Here is an 18,647-nt window from a genome sequence, read left to right as displayed (position 1 = left end):
TAACGTGTCTGACACCATCATAAAACTCTCTCTATAGCATAAATATATTATGTGTTGATAAGGGTTTTTCCATATATTTTCATCCTCTAGGGTCCTATACAACTCGTCATCGTAACCGAAATAAGAGAAAACCTTTCATGAATATAAGGTTTTAATAGGCTAAAATTAACACTAATATATGTTTTGGTTACATTAGATACACATACATCAACACAGACACGAACAAAACAGATTGACAATGTCATCAAGTTATGGCTGATAGTTTCAAGCAAGAAGTTTACATCATTCTCCCGCACTAATTTAAAACATTATCTTTTAAAAATTCCGGTGTTTTACGAATGCGGTCAGATCTACGAAGTGTTGGCTCCGGCTGTGGTGATGACGGTAACTCGGTCGCTAGCTCTCTGCTATTTTCAAGTACCACAGGTCCCGTTTCATTAGATGGAGGAATTTCCAAGTTTTGATCTTCTATTTCTGGAAGTGGTTCTGCGACATTATCAAAGCAGGAGTATGTTCATTATTTATCGCAGATCTACCCCTTCTGAACCCATTGGTGCTAGATGTCGATTCGACACCGTTGTTTCTCGGCCATCTGGGAACCGAATGTATCAAAAGTCAGGATTGCTGTGTATCACTTCAACCTCTTCTACTAATGGTTGATATTTATTTGTACGATTAAATTTCTTTATTAAGACTTGTCCAAAATTTGTAAGCCACGATGGAACAGAAGTGCCGTTAGTAGATCTTCGTGGGTGTCTAAACATTCTTTCATGTGGAGTGCAATTTATGGCTGTACAAAGTAATGATCGAATTGAATATAAGGCTTGTGGTAATACTTGCTCCCAATTTTCTACCGAAAGATTTTTCGTCTTCTACGCTATCGTAACACTTAACGCGGAGAAGATTCGGGAGTGAGACAAAAAAGGGCCAAAAAGGCCCTGTAGACGTTAACAGATTTACACCCGTACCCCGCTATTAACTACCTCTTGGACTAGGCAAGTAGACGACGAGTAGACGGGGTTAATGGGATAATTGCACCTCATTTACCCACCAACACAGTCCCCGAGTCAATTATTATATTTCTATAATATATATATTTTTTGTAAATTATTATGGCGTGCTGTTTCTTAACGTATGTTTTAATTTTTGTCCATTTTCGAAACAGTTTTTTTTACGGCTTACATTGATTTAGTGGGATGTCGTATAATAAACAAAGAAGAAGGAATTCAATTTTTATTATCCTGCTATAGGATTTTACTAACCTTTATATTACTAAATTTGTGATTAACCAAATAAAGATCCAGTGTTTGCTGTCAAATGAAGCAGTCAGTGTCAAACATCGAATTTTAAATAAATTTAAATTAAATATGTATCAGAATATTAAAATTAATCATCAATAAATAATATAATTATTTACAATCTACAATTAATTATTTAATAAATAATATGTTTAAATGTTAATATGGATAAAAACTATTTGCAATCTATCATTGACGGTCTTAAATCTTCCTCATCTAGTCGAATTCAGGATTCTCTTACAAAAATTCGGTCTTCCGTTATAACATCCGAAAAAGGAACAAGGCTTTTTCGTGAGTGTGGAGGATTAGAATGTCTAATACCGCATTTACGAAAACCTAATGAACGCATTCTTGATGTTACATTAAGTATTCTAGGCAATATTTGCCTCGATGAAAAGTGCAGTCTAGCGGTAATACATCAAAAACCATTATATATATCCCTTATATTTTAAAACCTTTGTTTTTAATTTATTTCAAATATCCTTACTCCTTACCTTATTATCCTTATAATATTATATGATAAGCTTTTATTATTCCATTATTCTTTAGGTTGGAAAACTAAATACATTTGGCCCACTTGTATGCATTCTAAATACTGTATGTAGAGACAGTATTCTTGGGAGAGCTTGCAAGATGGTTGGTAATTTGGCACAAACAAAGTCTAATGCAGAAAATTTGCATAATTATGGAATTGTCAAAGCTTTGGTTTCTCTCATAGAAAGCAGAGATAAAAATACATCAAATCCAACTCTTACCATGGCTGTTAGAGCGATCAGGTAAGCCATAGGACTATATTTGTAAAAACTATGAATAAATAAAGGAGTAAATATTTATAACTATTATTACTATCTGTTTTCAGACAATTATGGATGATAGCAGATAAGCGTGATGAAATGCTAAGTTTAAATGTGGCTAGGTGTGTTGCAATATTGTTGACAACTGAATGTGAATCTATTGGTCTTATTAAATCCACAAATTTAGATAATGTTATTATCGAGCCTGGGAGGAGCCAAGAAGAGCTTATAATTGGTCTACTTAAATGTCTAGGATATTTTACAACATATTCAATTCCACAATGTGCTGAACAGGTAATTCCTCTTTATACTAAACTCATATAGTTTCTTATAAACAAGATAAATTAAAACAATTGGAAGAAATGTTTTTATTCATCTTGTTAATAAAAATTAAGAATTTAATATATTTATTGTTTTAGTTGCAAGGCGATGGAAGAGGCTATCAATGTCTAGTTGCTTTGACAAAAACAAATGAATCATTAGCTTTGAAATGCCTCATGAATCTTTGTTACTTGTCTGTATGCAGGCCACTGCTAGGGACTGCTGGACTTGTTGAATGCCTTGTCAGTATTTTACAAAGAAATTCAGGTACAATAAGTTGTTCAGAAATTTATTATCTATTGGGAACTGTTTGAACAAAATATATAGGTAAGGCGTGGATGTTTAAGCAGTATTGTTATGTTTTAGATTTGTCACAGTGGCCAGATGGTGCTGTTAAAACCTTAGCCCAGTTAAGTGGAGAATCTGTTAATAGATCTCGTTTACGACATTGTGGTGGTTTACCATTACTTGTTGCAGCAGCCAGGGTAAACAATCGGGCTTTGCATGCACTCCTTCAGTATGTTTTTGATGACACAGGTAATATATGACTATGACTATGCTTTGGAGTTAATATTCTAGAGATTATATAGTAAAAATAGAACACTCTTTCAAAGCACTTTGATTCTGATCTTAACATGTTAAAATCTACATCATTTTTATATTTTATTTTATAGATTTTTTTTTCCTTTTATAGCATTTCAAATACTCATTGGAGAAGGTTTAATAACACTCTTAACTGAAAAACTGACAGCCTATATAAGTAGTATGGAGTATGAACATAATCATATAACTAAAGAAAAAAGTATTGAAAAGCAGAGAGAAGTGAATCAGAAATATGCTGATAATATAAAACTTAATGAATTATGCATGGATTTGCAACAAAATCAACTGACAGAGACATTAGATGACCTTAAGGTTGTGATAGAAAGAGATAACATGATAGTTGGGTTTATTGATGCTATAGGTAGTGATAAATCCGATGACAGTGATAATGACAGTTCCGTGCCTGCATCTACGTCGCCTTTACGGCGAAAAGGCCTTAAGCGTGGTAGGACAAGTCCAAAAAATTTTAAAAAGGTAAGTCAATAAAATTTTAAATATCATAATCGTCATGTTCAATAAAATATAGTTATATATTTTCAGAAACCAAAGATTATAAAAATGGCGAAAAAGGATTGGTCTGCTGGTGTGTACTGGGAGCCAAAGAGTCCTGAACCTATATCACCCCAATTTCTCCAAATTAATTCTCCTGATAGATTAGACTTGAGTCCATTGTCCCCATACTCTGATGGAAATTGGTCAGGTTTGAGTCCAGATCACTCACACGGCAAGAGGAGTGCCTGGGATTGGAGTCCAGCATCTAGTAGCACTGATGCATCTACTTCGCCAAATAGGGTGGAATTTTCTTGGAGTCCAAGCAGTTCTGGTCCAGCTTCTCCTCTTAGTACTGAAGATAGTAAGTTTAAAATAAAATAATTGAATTCAATTGTATTGTTGTAGAATTTTTAATATCCTTTTCTTTTCCAACTATTTGTACCTACCCACACATTTTTACGAAATGTTTCAGATAGTTCAGACTCTGAAGTGTCGGGCCGTTATTCTCCAGTATGCAGCGATAGTGAAGATGAGAGGGACGATGGTATTGTTATTACGCCTGGGTTAGATCCCAAACAAGTAGCATACGATTTAGAGGAACTTATCATGGAAGATGAAGAAAGCAATAATGAGGCACCAAATAAGGGTAATTTATTATATTATAACAGTTACAAAACAATTCAACAAAATAATGTTGGATAAATTCAGGCTAATTAAATGTTTTGGAAAGGTAATGTAGCAAAATGAATAGAAGATATCTGTGTGTAAAAATGTAAGTGTATACTTTTTTACTTATAGGCGATAGACCTACTCTACATCTTAGCTAGTTTGTACATTGACCAATGCAAAATTTATTTCATACAAATTAATTAATTTCCAGTTTGTCTTAACAGTAGTACGATATAAGTAGTAATCAAGCATTAATCGAGTGCATATCATTCGGTCGCGGGTTTGAATCTTGTGTAAAGATTATAATACAAATAATATAATTTTGTTGTTTTACAATCCCTGTATCATATCTCCTGCGTAAATATTAGGTAGGGAAAAGTCTTTTCGCATTATAGTATGTATGAACTTGTAATAATGTAATAATGGCGGGTTTTGGTACAAATTTTAATGAAACATTCGATACATTTTAAAATATTACTACAAAAAAGATAAAAAAGCAACGCAAGCCGCGAAAAAAATTTGCGATGTTTATGGACCTAGTGCAGTTTTAGCTACTTACTTGGTTTCACCGTTTTCAATCCGGAAATTTTGATGTGAAAGATGCACGTCGCTCTGGTCACCCTAATACGGATAAAATGGATGCCATTTTGAAAAAGTGGAGCAAGGTAGGCATATCAGTAGTTACGACGTAGCTGAAGAACTGGGAATTGACCACAAAACACTTGGCGCATTTGACAAAAATTGGATTCACAAAAAAGCTCGATATTGGGGTACCTCACGAGCTCAATGAAAGAAACCTAATGAACTGTATACTCATTTGTGATTTCTTATTACGACGTAATAAAACCGAACCATTTTTGAAGAAGCTGATAACTTGTGATGAAAAGTGGTTCACGTACAACAAGAACCAGCGATTAAGGTCGTGGTCAAAGGCCGGCCAGGCTTCACAGACTGTGGTGAAACCCGGAGTTAACTCGCAACAAGTTGATGCTGTGTATGAGGTGGGATTGCAAGGGCATTATTCATTATGAGCTGTTACCACCAGGCAGGACCATCGATTCTGAACTCTTCTGCAAACGACTGATGAGAAAGCAAGAAGTTGAGAGAAAGCAGCCGGAATTAATCTACAGAAAGGGTGTGGTTTTTCATCATGATAACGCTAGACCTCACACATCTTTAGCCACTCAGCAAAAATTAAGAGAGCTTGGATGGGAGGTGTTAATGCATCCGCCATATAGTCCTGACCTTGCACGTTAAGATTTCTACCTGTTTCGGTCTCTTCAGAATTCTTTAGGCAGTGTCAGGTTAACATCACGAGAGGACTTCCAAAACCAATTGTCGCGGTATTTTTATCAGAGCCCTCAAAATTTCTATAGCAATGGGATCATGTCCGTACCTACAAGATAGTAAAAAGTTATCGAACAAAATGGTAATTACATACTTTAGTTCAATGTAAATAAACTATATTAAAAGTTGTTGTGATTTTTCTTAAAAAATGCAAAGAAACTTTTCCCCAACCTATTATCTCTTCCCAATAAGTTAAGCTAGCCGTGATTAGTACCAGCTCCTACTTGACCGTATTCAACGAAGAGAGTTTCATCGTCGGACGTCGAGGTAGAATATGAAATTTCACCCGTATCACTTTGACGTCAGTTTTTCCACAACTGAGTCTTTTTAAGGCATTTTGCCCCGCACCACCAACAGCCGCCCGTCGAGGTATATACGAACTAATACGAATTAGAACGCTTTAAAAAAAGAGCGTACCTATTCTTAAACGAACTCGCGAGCCTGACGAACGTTTTGTTTTAAACTTTGAATCCTTTTTTTGGTCAGCGTCGCTATGCTAATGCTTTAAAATAATATTGTATCACTACACAATAATGATCCAATTTTTTTCAGAAGATGATAAAAAAGTTACCATAACCAAGAGTTCTGGCATAATGTGTATACTAGTTCTAATGTTTCGTGTATCCCATGGTGCTGGTACAGGCATTGAGAGTCAAGAAGACATATCACCTAGTTTAGACCTTTTAACTGGTCGAGAATCTATGAATGCCCTACTTGATTATGTGCAAAGATGTAGGCGACCGACCGGAAGAGCTGCAAGAATTATAGCCAGAATACTTAGGTATGTATTTTAGAATGTTTTTTTATTTACTATTATGAGCGTCTAAACAGGTTACTATAACTTTTATGTCTTTATTACGAAATCAGAAACAGTATATCATAATGCAGCCTATTTTTACCAAGTACAATTGAATATAATATACATTTAATAATAACTGGTTAGAAGTTACTCTTTAGAAACAATATAAACTATGTGATAGACCATTGTCTAAGCCTATGTTTTATTATAAAGATGGTTACAATAGTCTATTAATCATCTTAACTATCAAAGTAAAAGCCAAAATGACTTATTTTGTTAATATTTTATGGGGAGAATGCCTAAAATTTTATATAATTTCATTAATTATTATTATAAGATATATAACTTAATTATTGAATATTTGTAATACTTTCTGTTACAGCAATTCTTTATGTCTTATAAACATACTTAAGCATAGATTCGTGATTAGATTACATAATATGTCAGTTAATTCAAAACACCCACCTACTGAATGTCGTCAGTGTAAACAAGTAAGAGTATAAATATTATTTTAAACCTTTCTTTTCAATGGTAGTGTAATAAATCCTGATATACAAATTATGCAGACTAAAAACTATAATGAATTTATAATCATATCAACTACTTGTTTTAGCTTTTGAAACTAGGCTCAAAACTACTGGAGCAAGTAACAATTGTGGCAGAATCAAGTCATGGTATTGGTGAAATTAGTTATCATTTACTTAAGGGTACTCCAGATATGAAACAGACCTTATCTCTTACTTTACCATACATAATAAGGTATGTAATTTATGAAGATTACTAATAGTATTTGTATTATTTCCAAACTCAATTTATTACTTAGAAGTGACATTTAAGCGTCTTATTTTATTTACTGAAGCAACAATCTCCACCTTTGCTTTGAGGAAGTATCTCCTGAAAGAATCCTGGAAGAATCTACTGAATCGCTTTTTAGGCCTGTATTCTAGAACATCCATCATGTTTTAGGAGTTGTCAAAACATTTATCTGTATGAAGTTTGAAAAATATGTCATTGCTCTAGACGGGATTGTGACTTGTGATACAAATTACAATATGGACTTAGAATGGAAGAATTTTATTTCACTACTAGAAAACTTAATTGTTTCCGAGTGATTAATTTGATAGTATTCCGTCGTAAATTATATTTTTGTTTTCACACAACAGCATTACCACTAGCAGATTCACAACCTTCATTATGCATTGGCATCTTACCAAAAATTTGCATAAGACATTTTTATTTTTACAGGTCTGAAAAAATCTTAAAGAAGTATTTTTTGGATTGTGAAGCATTAGATGTACTTTTTTCCATGTTATCTGAAACTTTAACAGAAGATATCCATCATTGCATTACAGCATTAGCCAAGTTAGCCACAAATCTTCAAATACGAGATCCTAAACTTTTAGAGAATCGCTACAAGGATAATGTTCCAATTAGTTATGACCCAATATTAGACAACCTTTCTCAAGAAGATATTGTGGTATTCGTTTTAGATGATCAGTCAACGGTTAAAGCAAATAAAAACTTTTTATGCCAACATTCTGAAGTATTCAGAGTGATGCTTACGGGATCTTTCAAAGAATCTTCAGAAAAATGTGTTACTCTCAAAAAAGTAACTAAACAAGCACTTGAATATCTTTTAACACTTTTACATTGTGGATTAAATAAAATTAAATGTGATATTAAAGTATTCCCTCTCTGTGAGAATTTAGAAACAAATTTGGAGGTACTTCTATTGGCTGATAGATTTTTGTTTGAGAGAATAAAGACCCTATTATGTAGTGCTATTATACAGTTCCAATTGACATCTGATACTGCTGATAAAATTTATATTTGGTCCTTACAAGATGGGGTGGGTTTTCTCTGTGTAGAGGCTTTAGCATATTTGTTAACAGGAACAATGAATGAACAAAACAGACATAAATGTATTAAAAATATTCTTGATTTAGATTACAAGGACCAGTGGTTGGAAGATGTTAAAGCCATGATAATAAGACAATTATTAATTAAATGAATATATAAACTAATATACAAAACTTGTACAGAAATTTATATAATAAAATATATTAAAAATTATATATGAGAGTTTTAATATAATGTCCTATTACTAATTTATAAAACAGAATTATAACTGTATTAAGCATTTCTCAGTTTGAATCTTAATTCAATGTTTTTGTTAGGAATTAAAGCTTGTGAAGTAATGGGTTTTATACTTGAACCATTCATACATCTGAAGTCAAAGTTATCCACAACCTGCAACAATATATTATATATTACATTAAAGAACTAGAAAGATTTTAATGGTGGTGGAATGTAAAGAAATAATTTATATTATTGATATGCAATATATCTTTACCTATTCTAATAAATTTAATAGACAAGTTGTTTGAAGTTTCAGGACAAAATAAAGTGTTTTATTTTTATCCAAACATAGAAAACTATTACCTGCCAAATAAGCTCTGCAAGTTGAGCCATAGCTATCTTCTTTCCTACACAAGAGCGAGCACCAAGGGCGAATGGTAAAGATGCAAAAGGAATATGATTCTGTAACTTCCCTTTTCTCTCATCTGATCTATCCCAACGGTAGGGTAAGAATTCTTCTGGTTTACTGAAATACTGTTCATTTCTACCAGAAGTGTATATTGATGCTATGATTGGTGTCTGAAATTGTTAGAAAAAACTCACTTTGGATTACTAATTAATCTATTTAAGAAAAATTCTATGAAATTTTAGGCTATTTTTAGTATATTTTTTAATTTAAAGCTAATTTCTTGTTTTAAATGTCTGTATGGATCTTCAAGTTCACTTGGTACCAAGGGTATCCTCAACTTTCTTCTTAAGGATGGTGATAGTAGACATAGGTTTTGTATCAATCCAAAGATACTGGATGTAACCCAATACAGACATAGACATGACGGTACATTTGCGGCAACAGGTATCATTACTAATGTAAATCCTCTAAAAACATTTGTAAATATGTTTTGTAATTTTGATGGCTCTCTCAATTTTGACATTTTTTGTATTTCAATTATAGCCAAATTTGTCAAACCAAATACAACTGGCAAAATGTATGAATGGTCAGGTTCTGTTAAATTTGGTATCCACCCTATACCACCAGTAGATAGTTCCATAAATGTAACCAATGCAGATGGAGATGGAGGATGCATGTTAATTAAATTTCTTATTGCAAATGACATGCACACCCAAAGAGGGATTTGAAACCAAATAACTATTGTTGCTTTTAATGGATGACAGTTATCTCTCTCTATAAGTTTTCTCCATTGCTTTTTAAGTGACCTTTTATATAAAATCACTGTCTGCTTATCACTTAAATTATAAACTTTTCTTGCCATTGCAGTCTCTTTTTTTAACTCATTAACTAAGTCTTTAAGCTCCAAACCAATGTTTTCTACTTTGGCTAATATATAATTTTGGTAAATTGAGAGTGGAAGAGTCATACATGCTCTTATTAATAAAGTTGAAGTTACAATTGTGGACCACCAAGTGAGACCAGATGCTTCGTGAAAACTATGTAACCCATCTTGCATAAAATTTACTAGACTACTGTTTGAAATACTCATATAAGTTTCTTGTTGCCATGTAATTATAGGTTCTAGTGAAAAATTCCTTTTTTGGTTTACGAAAACATTATTTAGGTTAGCATTGATAAGTTTATCAAGTCTATTATATTTTTCTTCTCGGTTAGAAACAAGCCCGCGAGACAGGTGATAGCTTGGTCTTCTCAATTTAATGAAATATTTACAAATTATTTGACTACCCATAGTAATTTTATTAAGATTGCATTACTATAACAAATAAACAATACTGAATACACAGACTGGCGGCTACCTAAATTATATTTGGCATGTTCATAGTTACTTATAGTTTATAAACGAGTAACGACACTGTCAATATTCTGCCAACACTTGGTCGTATATGCCAATGATCTGTCGGTATTGGCGTTAGACAGCGACATAGGACGTATTCTATGTAGGAAATAGGAAATTCAATAGCTGATAGACTTTACTTTGACACCAAGTAAATGTTATTTACTAAACTGTCACTATTCAATAATATTGTTTATTATATTATGTATTAGGTCCTTACATATGAAATTGGCGTTTTGTCGTACTGGCACTTTGACCTCAAATACCTCCTCTTTGGGAAGGAGTTTTAAATTCATATTTGTACAGCTATTTACTCATGTATTTGTGCTTCGATGACCGTCATTCATTTGTTTTTTCTTCTGTTTTTTTCTGTTTGCGTCACTCATTTTACAAAATGGAAAACTTAAAGTATCGCATTATTTACGAGTACTAGTTCCGCCGTGGCACTAGTGCTGCGGAAACGACTCGAAGGGTGAATGATGTGTATGGCGGTCATTTTGCAAAAGAAAACACAGATCGTTTTTGGTTCCAACGTTTTCGTTCTGGAAATTTCGACCTGCAGAACAAGCCCCGTGGACGGCCTGAGACCCAAGTTGATAATGAAGTATTGAAGGCTATTGTGGAAGCGGATCCATCGCAAACCACGTCCGAGTAAGCTGCAGGCTGCGGTGTTAGTGATAAAACTGTTTTAATTCGCTTGAAGCAAATTGGGAAGATTAAAAAGCTTGAAAGGTGAGTATCTCACGAATTGACTGAAGCAAACCGGCAAACGCGCGTCAAATGCTGCGTTACATTACTGAACCGGCACAATAATGAAGGTATTTTAAACCGAATCATTACCTGTGATGAAAAATGGATTCTTTACGATAATCGGAAGCGCTCAGCGCAATGGTTGGATCCTGGCCAGTCCGTCAAATCCTGCCCCAAGCGAAAATTAACCCCAAAAAAGTTACTTGTAAGCGTTTGGTGGACTAGTGCCGGTATTGTTTATTGCAGTTTTCTCAAATCTGGCCAGACTATTACGGCTGATGTCTATCACTCCACGCCACTGCTACTTCACGACAACGCTAGACCACACACTGCACAACAGACGGCTACCAAATTAGAAGAGCTTCAATTGGAATGTCTAAGACATCCTCCGTACTCCCCAGACCTTGCTCCAACAGATTACCATTTTTTTCGAAATTTGGACAACTTCTTGCAAGGGAAAAATTTAACTCTGATGGGGCAGTCCCAATCGCCTTCACAGATTTTATTGATTCCCGTCCGACTGTTTTTTTTAGTAAAGGGATCAATGAACTACGTATGAGATGGCAAAAGTGCATAGAAAACAATGGTTCATAATTTGATTAATTAAATATATTATATTTAAAAATATTCGACTTTTTGTTCCTCCCATACAAAACGCCAATTTCATATGTAAGGACCTAATATATTAGTATATTATACGAAACCGTCATTACTCATTACGCATATCAGTGCAGAAGGTTTTTGTGTGTGTTTTGAGGTTCTTTCTTATGCACAAATATGTGTAACACGCAAAATCTGTTGTGCCAAGTACTACCAACAACTTTTACTATAATAGTAAGCAATGTCTGTCTACATCATTAATATAAATTAATTAATCCTGCAAGTACAGGGGGTACTGTAGAGGGGTAGATCTAGGCATCACGACAGGGGTCGGCTTTACCTACGCCCCGCGAATCTCACGACGCGATCCGCTCTTGGAATTGCTACTACACCAAATGAACAACGTTCAACAAAAAACAAATATTATTTATATTATAATTTTATTATTATTGTACTTCTAAAAAATCAACCACATATTTCAAATCAAGATTGTAGCAATTGAAATTGTAAAGTTTAAATACTTAAACTTTAGAATGATAGTAATATTAGTGCAATTTGTAACTTTATTATATTATACATGGTTGTATTGAAACAAAAATAACCATTTCTCTTAGATAATTGTGTTATGGTGCTTCTTGTATAATTTCTACAAACTTAAAAATTAAGAAAACAAAATTTTTACTTTCACGGATTATAATAATGCGTTACTTCATGAATTAATTAAAAAACTTACCCCTTTTTTGACTAAGTACTCTCCTATAACACTATCCTGTGGTAGTATACGGGTCAAAAATGGAGCAACAGGGTACAATCGCATTGCTTCTTTTACAACAAATGGAATATATGTTTGTTTTTTCGAACGTATTTCAGTAATCTCGTTACTATTTTGAGATAGCAAATAAAAAATCCATAAAGACGTGTATGCGGTCTAAAAACATATGTACAAATTAGGAATATTCCGATATAAAATATTAAATAATCTCTTATGAAATTATTAATTTTCTTTTTACCGTATCTCCAGCAGCAATGATAAAATCTATTAATATTCGAGACATAGTTATTTCATCCATTTGTTCGTCACCTATTTTTTTTATTAAACCACTAGAATTTTTTACTGCCAATATTTCTTTGAGAAGTTTATTTCCTGAAATTATACCAGTATATGAAACAGTAACTTACAATTTTGAGTTGAATTTATACCTTTTCTGAAAAATAAATAAAGAAAACGAAACGGAATACTTCAAATTATTACCTAATAGCAGAGATAAATCGACACATTCCTTAAAATCCTGCCACACTTTTAAATTAAAACGATGGCACCAGTTTACAGGAATACCATAAAGTTTAGTTGTGGTTTCAAATATCTTTTTAACCGATTCTGTGAACATGTTTAGTAATTCATCGTAATGCTTTCCTTGTGGTGGGTCAGTATTTCCAATTAATACTTGAATTATAACTGAAAATACAAAATAGTATATGTATAAAAAAGAAAGGCCATTTACTTTAGAGTATATCCAGTGTAAAAAAATATTACCCTTAGTAGAGAGATTATATAACTCCGACGCAATGTCATTTATGACGATACCGTGTTTCGACTGTTCTTTCCAATGTTTAGTAAAACTAGTTATTGTTTTTGTAACAGAATCATTAATCCAAGTATTGTCATTATCTTTTAATAGATGTTTATTCATAATTCGTCTATTTTGCCACCATTCTTCACCATCCATAAATAGCAGCCCTCTTTTTTGTCCGTAAAGTTTTTCATATAATAGCCATGGATCAGGTAGAATATGACTAGGATATTTTCCTTCTAGATTTATAAAAAGTTTTCTTATGAGCTCGGCATCACTGACAAATAATAAATCTGTCGTTCCGAAATTTTCCATAAATATATTCCCCAGTTCTTGGTGTCGCAAATCAATAAATTCATGTAATCTATGAAATGCATATTAATAATTTTAATCGTAGAAATTATTAAAAGTGTTTTCGGTATGTACCTGAGTGTTTTTCTATAAAAATATTACTAAGAGGAAGGATATGAATATACACTCATTTAAAACATTCTTCACCATTAGAATGTTACATTACCTCGAAGTAATATTAGATAGGTATATTTATTTCCAAAATATTTTAACATGACCGTATGATGAGTCGTATGAAGTCTGGAAGGTAGTATTGAATATATACGTACACGTTACAACATTGAACATTAAAATTCTGATTTCTTGTCTTAAATAATCATTTCAGAAAAAAACAAGTTTAGTAAAAAGATTACAAATACATGAAATAAATAAAACAGCCTTCATTTCAAGATCCGTTTCCTTATAAAAACAATCAAAATAAATAGGTACAAACCTTGTTCCTAATCCACCTTTTATCAAGTCTATTTTTGTACCGATTAACGGTAAGGATTTTGCTCGTGGAATTGTGTTTATCGTATTTTTTGTGGTGATATTTGTTTCATAATTTTTTGGAACCCTTAGATACTTTTTTCCAAATTTTAGTATTTGATTCATTTTAAACAAATTTACATTCACTTATACTTGTATGTCTGTGCATAAAGCAATACGAAGTTGATTAAAGTAATGATTTGAAACTTGATACCTTATGTGATATTTGAGACGTGTTTCCTAACAAAGAAATCTATTCTAACTAAAGAGTAGTCTTTACTTAAGAAGCTAAAGCGACACAAAAATTTGCGCCGCAAGCCGTGCGCGTCCTGTTTTCGAACTGTATAAATGCATAAGGATTTTAGGGTCGTTGAATTATGCAGTACAATTGATGACGTCTCCAGTAGACATAAGCTAGTATCTACTAATATTGCTCATACGTAGCGTTAATTTAATATGTACCTTTATAAAATATTAGTTTAGATTAATAAAAATATTCTCATTGCCCTCAAATACCGTAGGAACTTCTCAACTTCATTGAATAATTTACTACTATCATTTTCATAATTATTATATTTTTTTATGTAATAGGAGGCGAACGGGCAGGAGGCTCAATTGATGTTAAGTGATACTGCAGCCTATGGACACTCACATTACCAGAAGGCTCGCAAGTGCGTTGCCGGCCTTTAAAGAATTGGTACGCTCTTTTCTTGAAGGACCCTAAGTCAAATTGGTTCGGAAATACTTCAGTGGGCAGCTGGTTCCACATAGTGGTGGTGCGTGGCAAAAACTGCCTTAGAAAACGCCCAGTTGTGTAAAGACGGTCGTCGAGGTGATACGGATGGTATTTTGTATTTTGCCTTGACGTCCTATTATGAAACTCAGCTGCGGGTATTATACCGAACTCTTTTGAACACTCCCCATGGTAAATGCGGTAGAAGATGCAGAGAGACCCAAGATCCCTATGCAACGCCAAGGGATCAAGCCGCACGGAAAGTGATTGGTCGTCGACTATTCGAATCACTCTTCGTTGAATACGGTTAAGTGGAATTGTGTGAGGATACTTCTATAATAATAATAACAACTGGACTACTAGTTTAAAAAGAAAGCACCCACCAGACAGTGTTGCCAAATTTAAGGGTTTCAAGATGTCCCAGGGTTTTAGGCGGTACATTTATTTTATTATATTCTTCAAATAGTCCTTTTTATTTTATTCTTCAAAGTATTTTTATTATATACAATTACCAACCATGTAAATAAACCAAATATAAACTCTGAACGTGGCTATAACTGAAATATCAAAAAGATATAATACTCCAAGATAAAAATAACAGCAATTTTATACTACTTGTATATATATATATATATATACTCATTAAAAAAAACATAAATTGCATATTTAAAATTACTTCTCAAACCGAGCGTACAACAAAAACTTTAGGGGTTTTTAATCAATATTTGGGGGAATTTGAAGTTGGTCCTAGGGGAACATTCTGTAGGAGTTGGCATCACTGATTGCGGTTTCTGTGGTATATAACATATGTCAGTGTCTACGGTTTTTCTTTGTTCAACTTTAAGTTTTAAGCATAGTCTTAAGCAGCTGTTGTGCACCTAATTTGAAGAGATTACCAAATAAAATAAAAGTATAAACGGTTTATTCAATATAGAGATGGTTGATAAAATTGATATGGCTTTGGACGACATCATTAAAGCTGGTAAAAAAGGAGGAAGAGGAGGAAGTGCTGGAAGAAAAATGGATACAAAAAGATCCAATCGTGGTGGAGGAGGTGGCTTTCGAGGCAACCGTTCGGGTGGCACTTTGCGTGGCAGAAATCGTGGTGGGGTGTCCAAACCAACAAATTATTCAAGGGTAATTTATACCGACCTACTTAATAAAGCTACGTTGGTTTGACAAAAAAAAATATGGCGAACAAGCGAGCTATTAGCTCCCTGAGAATGCGCGCATTATAATTAATAATTTATCAGGTATATTAGTTACCTTGCTTAACAAGCTTTTTCTACCAATTTAACATCGTGATTAGGTGAAAATCTAAAAATATAGCCATTTGTTTCTGCCAGACAAACGGCATTTAACTTTGGCTGATTTTCGTAAATTACTGTAAATGTTATTTTACGTTGGGACTCAATTTTAACGTACATACTTTACTCCAGTCTCCTCTTTAATCAATCCGCCTCAACAACTAGCAGCAATATAGTGCTACATTATGAAAGGCCTTGATGCAAATTGTTAGTGCAAAAGTGTTTTACTGGAGAGGACATTTCAACAAAGGAAATTCTATGTGGCTGCAATTGTTCGACTATTGGACTGTTTTAAAATAACATGTTATGCAGTGTCTGTGAAAAGTGATTTACCAGTGAAGAATTGCAAATGTGTAATATCTTATCAATGTGTATATAATAAACCTTTATATATATTCAAAACAAATTTGTACAACCAATGTTTGCCATGTTTCGAGTGCAAACTCAGAGGCATCAGCAGGCAGTTGGCATGGCATTTTAGGACGAACTATTTCAGGGTGATGTTAACAGTACGTGGAAACATGACATGTTCAATGAATTCAGTACCATGAAAATACAGCGAGGTGTACCTATATCAACTGGACCTAGCAAACTGCTTGTTTCCAATTTAGATTTTGCAGTTTCAGACTCGGATATCCAGGAATTGTTTTCAGAGTTTGGAATTTTAAAAAGTGCAGCAGTGCACTATGATAGATCTGGCAGATCTTTAGGTATGTAAATAAAGTTATTATACTTAAATATCTTCGTCAATGTTCTTTCTGTTTCTAGAACTTATTAATCAGATTATTTGATTATTATAGGTACAGCTGATATTGTTTTTAACCGGAAAGCAGATGCATTAAAAGCGATGAAGCAGTACAATGGTGTTCCCCTTGATGGTCGAGCAATGAACATTCAACTAGCAACATCTGAAATTAGCTCATTGAGACCAGAACCTAGAAACAAACCTATAGTAGGAAAAGTATTTAGAAAAAATTCTGGGAACAAAGGTAAATTATTATCTCTCTGACATGGTAATGCAAATAATACACTTATAAATAAAGTGCTTTAATAACAATATCTTATTAATTTATAGAGGGCAATGTTCGCAAAGTAAATGTTCGTGGGGGTGGTGGAAAGCGTGGTGGACGAGGAGGTGGAATAAGAGGAAAGCGGCCAGTACCAACTGCTGAACAACTTGATGCTGAGTTAGATGCATATGTAAAAGAAATCAAGTGATACTTGCATAATTCATTATAATAAGACCATTTTGTGATGAAACACATCACTACAATTTTTTTTGACATTTAAAACTTTTTAATAATAGAAAGTGACAAACCTAGAAGTAAATTGTTTTATTTCATCATATATAAATCTATTAATTAAGCTTAGATGTTAAGTTTTATTGGTTGTATATTCTAACATTATTTATGAATTTATAACTTATTGTAGTTATTATCTTTAACATACATATAATGCATTAATAAACTAATGTACATAATATACAAGCATTGCAACTAATGCATTTTTTATGAACATGATAATATATACCTTATTAAAATAGTGAAGTACTGGTTAAAAAAAATCTATACATTGCTAGATTTGAGTTTGTTTGATTTTTTATATTTATATGATGAAATGTAATAGATGAACTTGTGGAGCCATCAATGATAGCAGAAATGTTTGCTGATAACTGAGCTAAATTACTCCTCGGAACCTGGTGGACCAATACCGAACATCAAACTATCCAGGACTGAAGCTTCCTTTGATGCTTTCTCGATTTTGAGATATACATTTGATAACACACACACACAGCATTCTGCATACTATTTAAAAAATGTGGCAAATTTTGAATGCATCCTTAAACACAGGCCTTGTGCCATCCGATTGGAAATCTGCTATTGTTGTGCCAATAATTAAGGTAATAAATTATTATCCTCTAACTATCGACCTATAAGTCTCACGTGTATATTATGTAAATGTATGGAGAAGATTATAGCTGAGAAATTGAGGAAATTCCTACTTGATGAAAATATACCCTGCAAACAGCATGGATTTGTACCAGGACGATCTGTCGCAACTAATCTTCTAATGTGTATAATTCAATGGGTAAGAAGTTTCGACCAGGGTGATCCTATAGTATGTCTATCTAGATTAGATTAATCTACCTAGATTTTGATAAAGCTTTTGACCGTGTCCCACTTCGCCGTCTTTTATACAAATTAGAGCACTTACGGATCCGAGGAAAACTATTAACTTTGATTACAAATTACCCTACGGAAAGATATTTTCAAGTTCGCATAGTAGATATACGGTCCTTGCCTCGACAAGTATTGAGTGGCGTACCTCAAGGATCAGCACTTGGTCCTTTACTTTTTATTCTGTACATGACCTATCCGAAGTACTCACTACAGATTTCACATTCAATAAATTTATTGGAAATCCACTCTCCCAATCTCAAGCAATACAGGATGGCATAGATATATTTTAATTGGACCAAGCAGTGGCTGCTGTCATTCAATGTTAATAAGTGCACATAGGCATATAGGAAAGAAAAATCCTTAATCCGCACAATACTTATCGCCTAGGTCAACAGCAGTTAATGCCAGTATTCACGCAAAAAGACTTGGGTGTTACTACTTACTATATGTCGTAAAAAGAGCTAATTCCATACTCTATTT

The 18,647-nt window shown here is 33.3% G+C and overlaps 4 protein-coding genes across 6 annotated transcripts; 2 read left to right on the top strand and 2 right to left on the bottom strand.

Moving 5' to 3' along the window:
• The first annotated feature begins 1,395 nt into the window (after positions 1-1,395).
• On the top strand, positions 1,396-8,383 carry LOC123709377 (armadillo repeat-containing protein 5). Of its 2 annotated transcripts, none has more exons than XM_045660672.1 (12): positions 1,396-1,708; positions 1,848-2,074; positions 2,158-2,386; positions 2,512-2,680; positions 2,780-2,950; positions 3,108-3,490; positions 3,557-3,869; positions 3,981-4,154; positions 6,080-6,305; positions 6,706-6,814; positions 6,937-7,082; positions 7,569-8,383. In XM_045660672.1, exons 1-12 carry the CDS (start codon positions 1,463-1,465, stop codon positions 8,332-8,334), a joined length of 3,159 nt encoding a protein of 1,052 aa, XP_045516628.1. In that variant the 5' UTR covers positions 1,396-1,462; the 3' UTR covers positions 8,335-8,383. The 2 variants fall into 2 exon arrangements, with proteins under 2 accessions (XP_045516628.1, XP_045516627.1); XM_045660671.1 differs by having other exon boundaries at positions 6,077-6,305.
• Positions 8,350-15,104, bottom strand: LOC123709378 (cytochrome P450 315a1, mitochondrial). 2 transcript variants are annotated; one of them, XM_045660674.1, is made up of 7 exons: positions 15,064-15,104; positions 13,092-13,492; positions 12,810-13,013; positions 12,568-12,701; positions 12,291-12,485; positions 8,766-8,981; positions 8,350-8,573 (listed from the first exon to the last, which is right to left on the bottom strand). In XM_045660674.1, the coding sequence occupies exons 2-7, from the start codon at positions 13,441-13,443 to the stop codon at positions 8,457-8,459; spliced, it is 1,218 nt and encodes a 405-aa protein (XP_045516630.1). In that variant the 5' UTR covers positions 13,444-13,492; positions 15,064-15,104; the 3' UTR covers positions 8,350-8,456. The 2 variants fall into 2 exon arrangements, with proteins under 2 accessions (XP_045516630.1, XP_045516629.1); XM_045660673.1 differs by lacking the exon at positions 15,064-15,104 and adding an exon at positions 13,913-14,192.
• LOC123709379 (cytochrome c oxidase assembly protein COX18, mitochondrial) lies at positions 8,981-10,152 on the bottom strand. The gene has a single exon (XM_045660676.1). The coding sequence runs from the start codon at positions 10,100-10,102 to the stop codon at positions 9,050-9,052; it is 1,053 nt and encodes a 350-aa protein (XP_045516632.1). The 5' UTR covers positions 10,103-10,152; the 3' UTR covers positions 8,981-9,049.
• Positions 15,105-15,483: 379 nt separating the features above from the next.
• LOC123710324 (THO complex subunit 4-like) lies at positions 15,484-17,305 on the top strand. Its single transcript, XM_045662146.1, has 4 exons — positions 15,484-15,817; positions 16,484-16,697; positions 16,788-16,976; positions 17,063-17,305. Exons 1-4 carry the CDS (start codon positions 15,617-15,619, stop codon positions 17,203-17,205), a joined length of 747 nt encoding a protein of 248 aa, XP_045518102.1. The 5' UTR covers positions 15,484-15,616; the 3' UTR covers positions 17,206-17,305.
• The last annotated feature ends 1,342 nt before the right edge of the window (positions 17,306-18,647 follow it).

This window comes from Pieris brassicae, chromosome 5 (genome assembly GCF_905147105.1).
Source record: "Pieris brassicae chromosome 5, ilPieBrab1.1, whole genome shotgun sequence".
NCBI lineage: Eukaryota > Metazoa > Arthropoda > Insecta > Lepidoptera > Pieridae > Pieris > Pieris brassicae.
The sequence above is the reverse complement of the archived record's forward strand: the minus strand, read 5'-3'. Positions and strand labels throughout refer to the sequence as shown.

Coding starts and splice junctions, on each gene's coding strand:
- LOC123709379 (XM_045660676.1), bottom strand. CDS start 10,102: ATGGGTAGTCAAATAATTTGTAAATATTTCATTAAATTGAGAAGACCA.
- LOC123709378 (XM_045660673.1), bottom strand. CDS start 14,073: ATGAATCAAATACTAAAATTTGGAAAAAAGTATCTAAGGGTTCCAAAA. Junction 13,014..13,091: donor ATATAATCTCTCTACTAAGG/GTAATATTTTTT, acceptor TTGTATTTTCAG/TTATAATTCAAGTATTAATT. Junction 12,702..12,809: donor CGATTTATCTCTGCTATTAG/GTAATAATTTGA, acceptor GTATAATTTCAG/GAAATAAACTTCTCAAAGAA.
- LOC123710324 (XM_045662146.1), top strand. CDS start 15,617: ATGGTTGATAAAATTGATATGGCTTTGGACGACATCATTAAAGCTGGT. Junction 16,698..16,787: donor TAGATCTGGCAGATCTTTAG/GTATGTAAATAA, acceptor TGATTATTATAG/GTACAGCTGATATTGTTTTT. Junction 16,977..17,062: donor AAAAAATTCTGGGAACAAAG/GTAAATTATTAT, acceptor ATTAATTTATAG/AGGGCAATGTTCGCAAAGTA.
- LOC123709377 (XM_045660671.1), top strand. CDS start 1,463: ATGGATAAAAACTATTTGCAATCTATCATTGACGGTCTTAAATCTTCC. Junction 2,075..2,157: donor ATGGCTGTTAGAGCGATCAG/GTAAGCCATAGG, acceptor ATCTGTTTTCAG/ACAATTATGGATGATAGCAG. Junction 6,815..6,936: donor AATGTCGTCAGTGTAAACAA/GTAAGAGTATAA, acceptor TACTTGTTTTAG/CTTTTGAAACTAGGCTCAAA.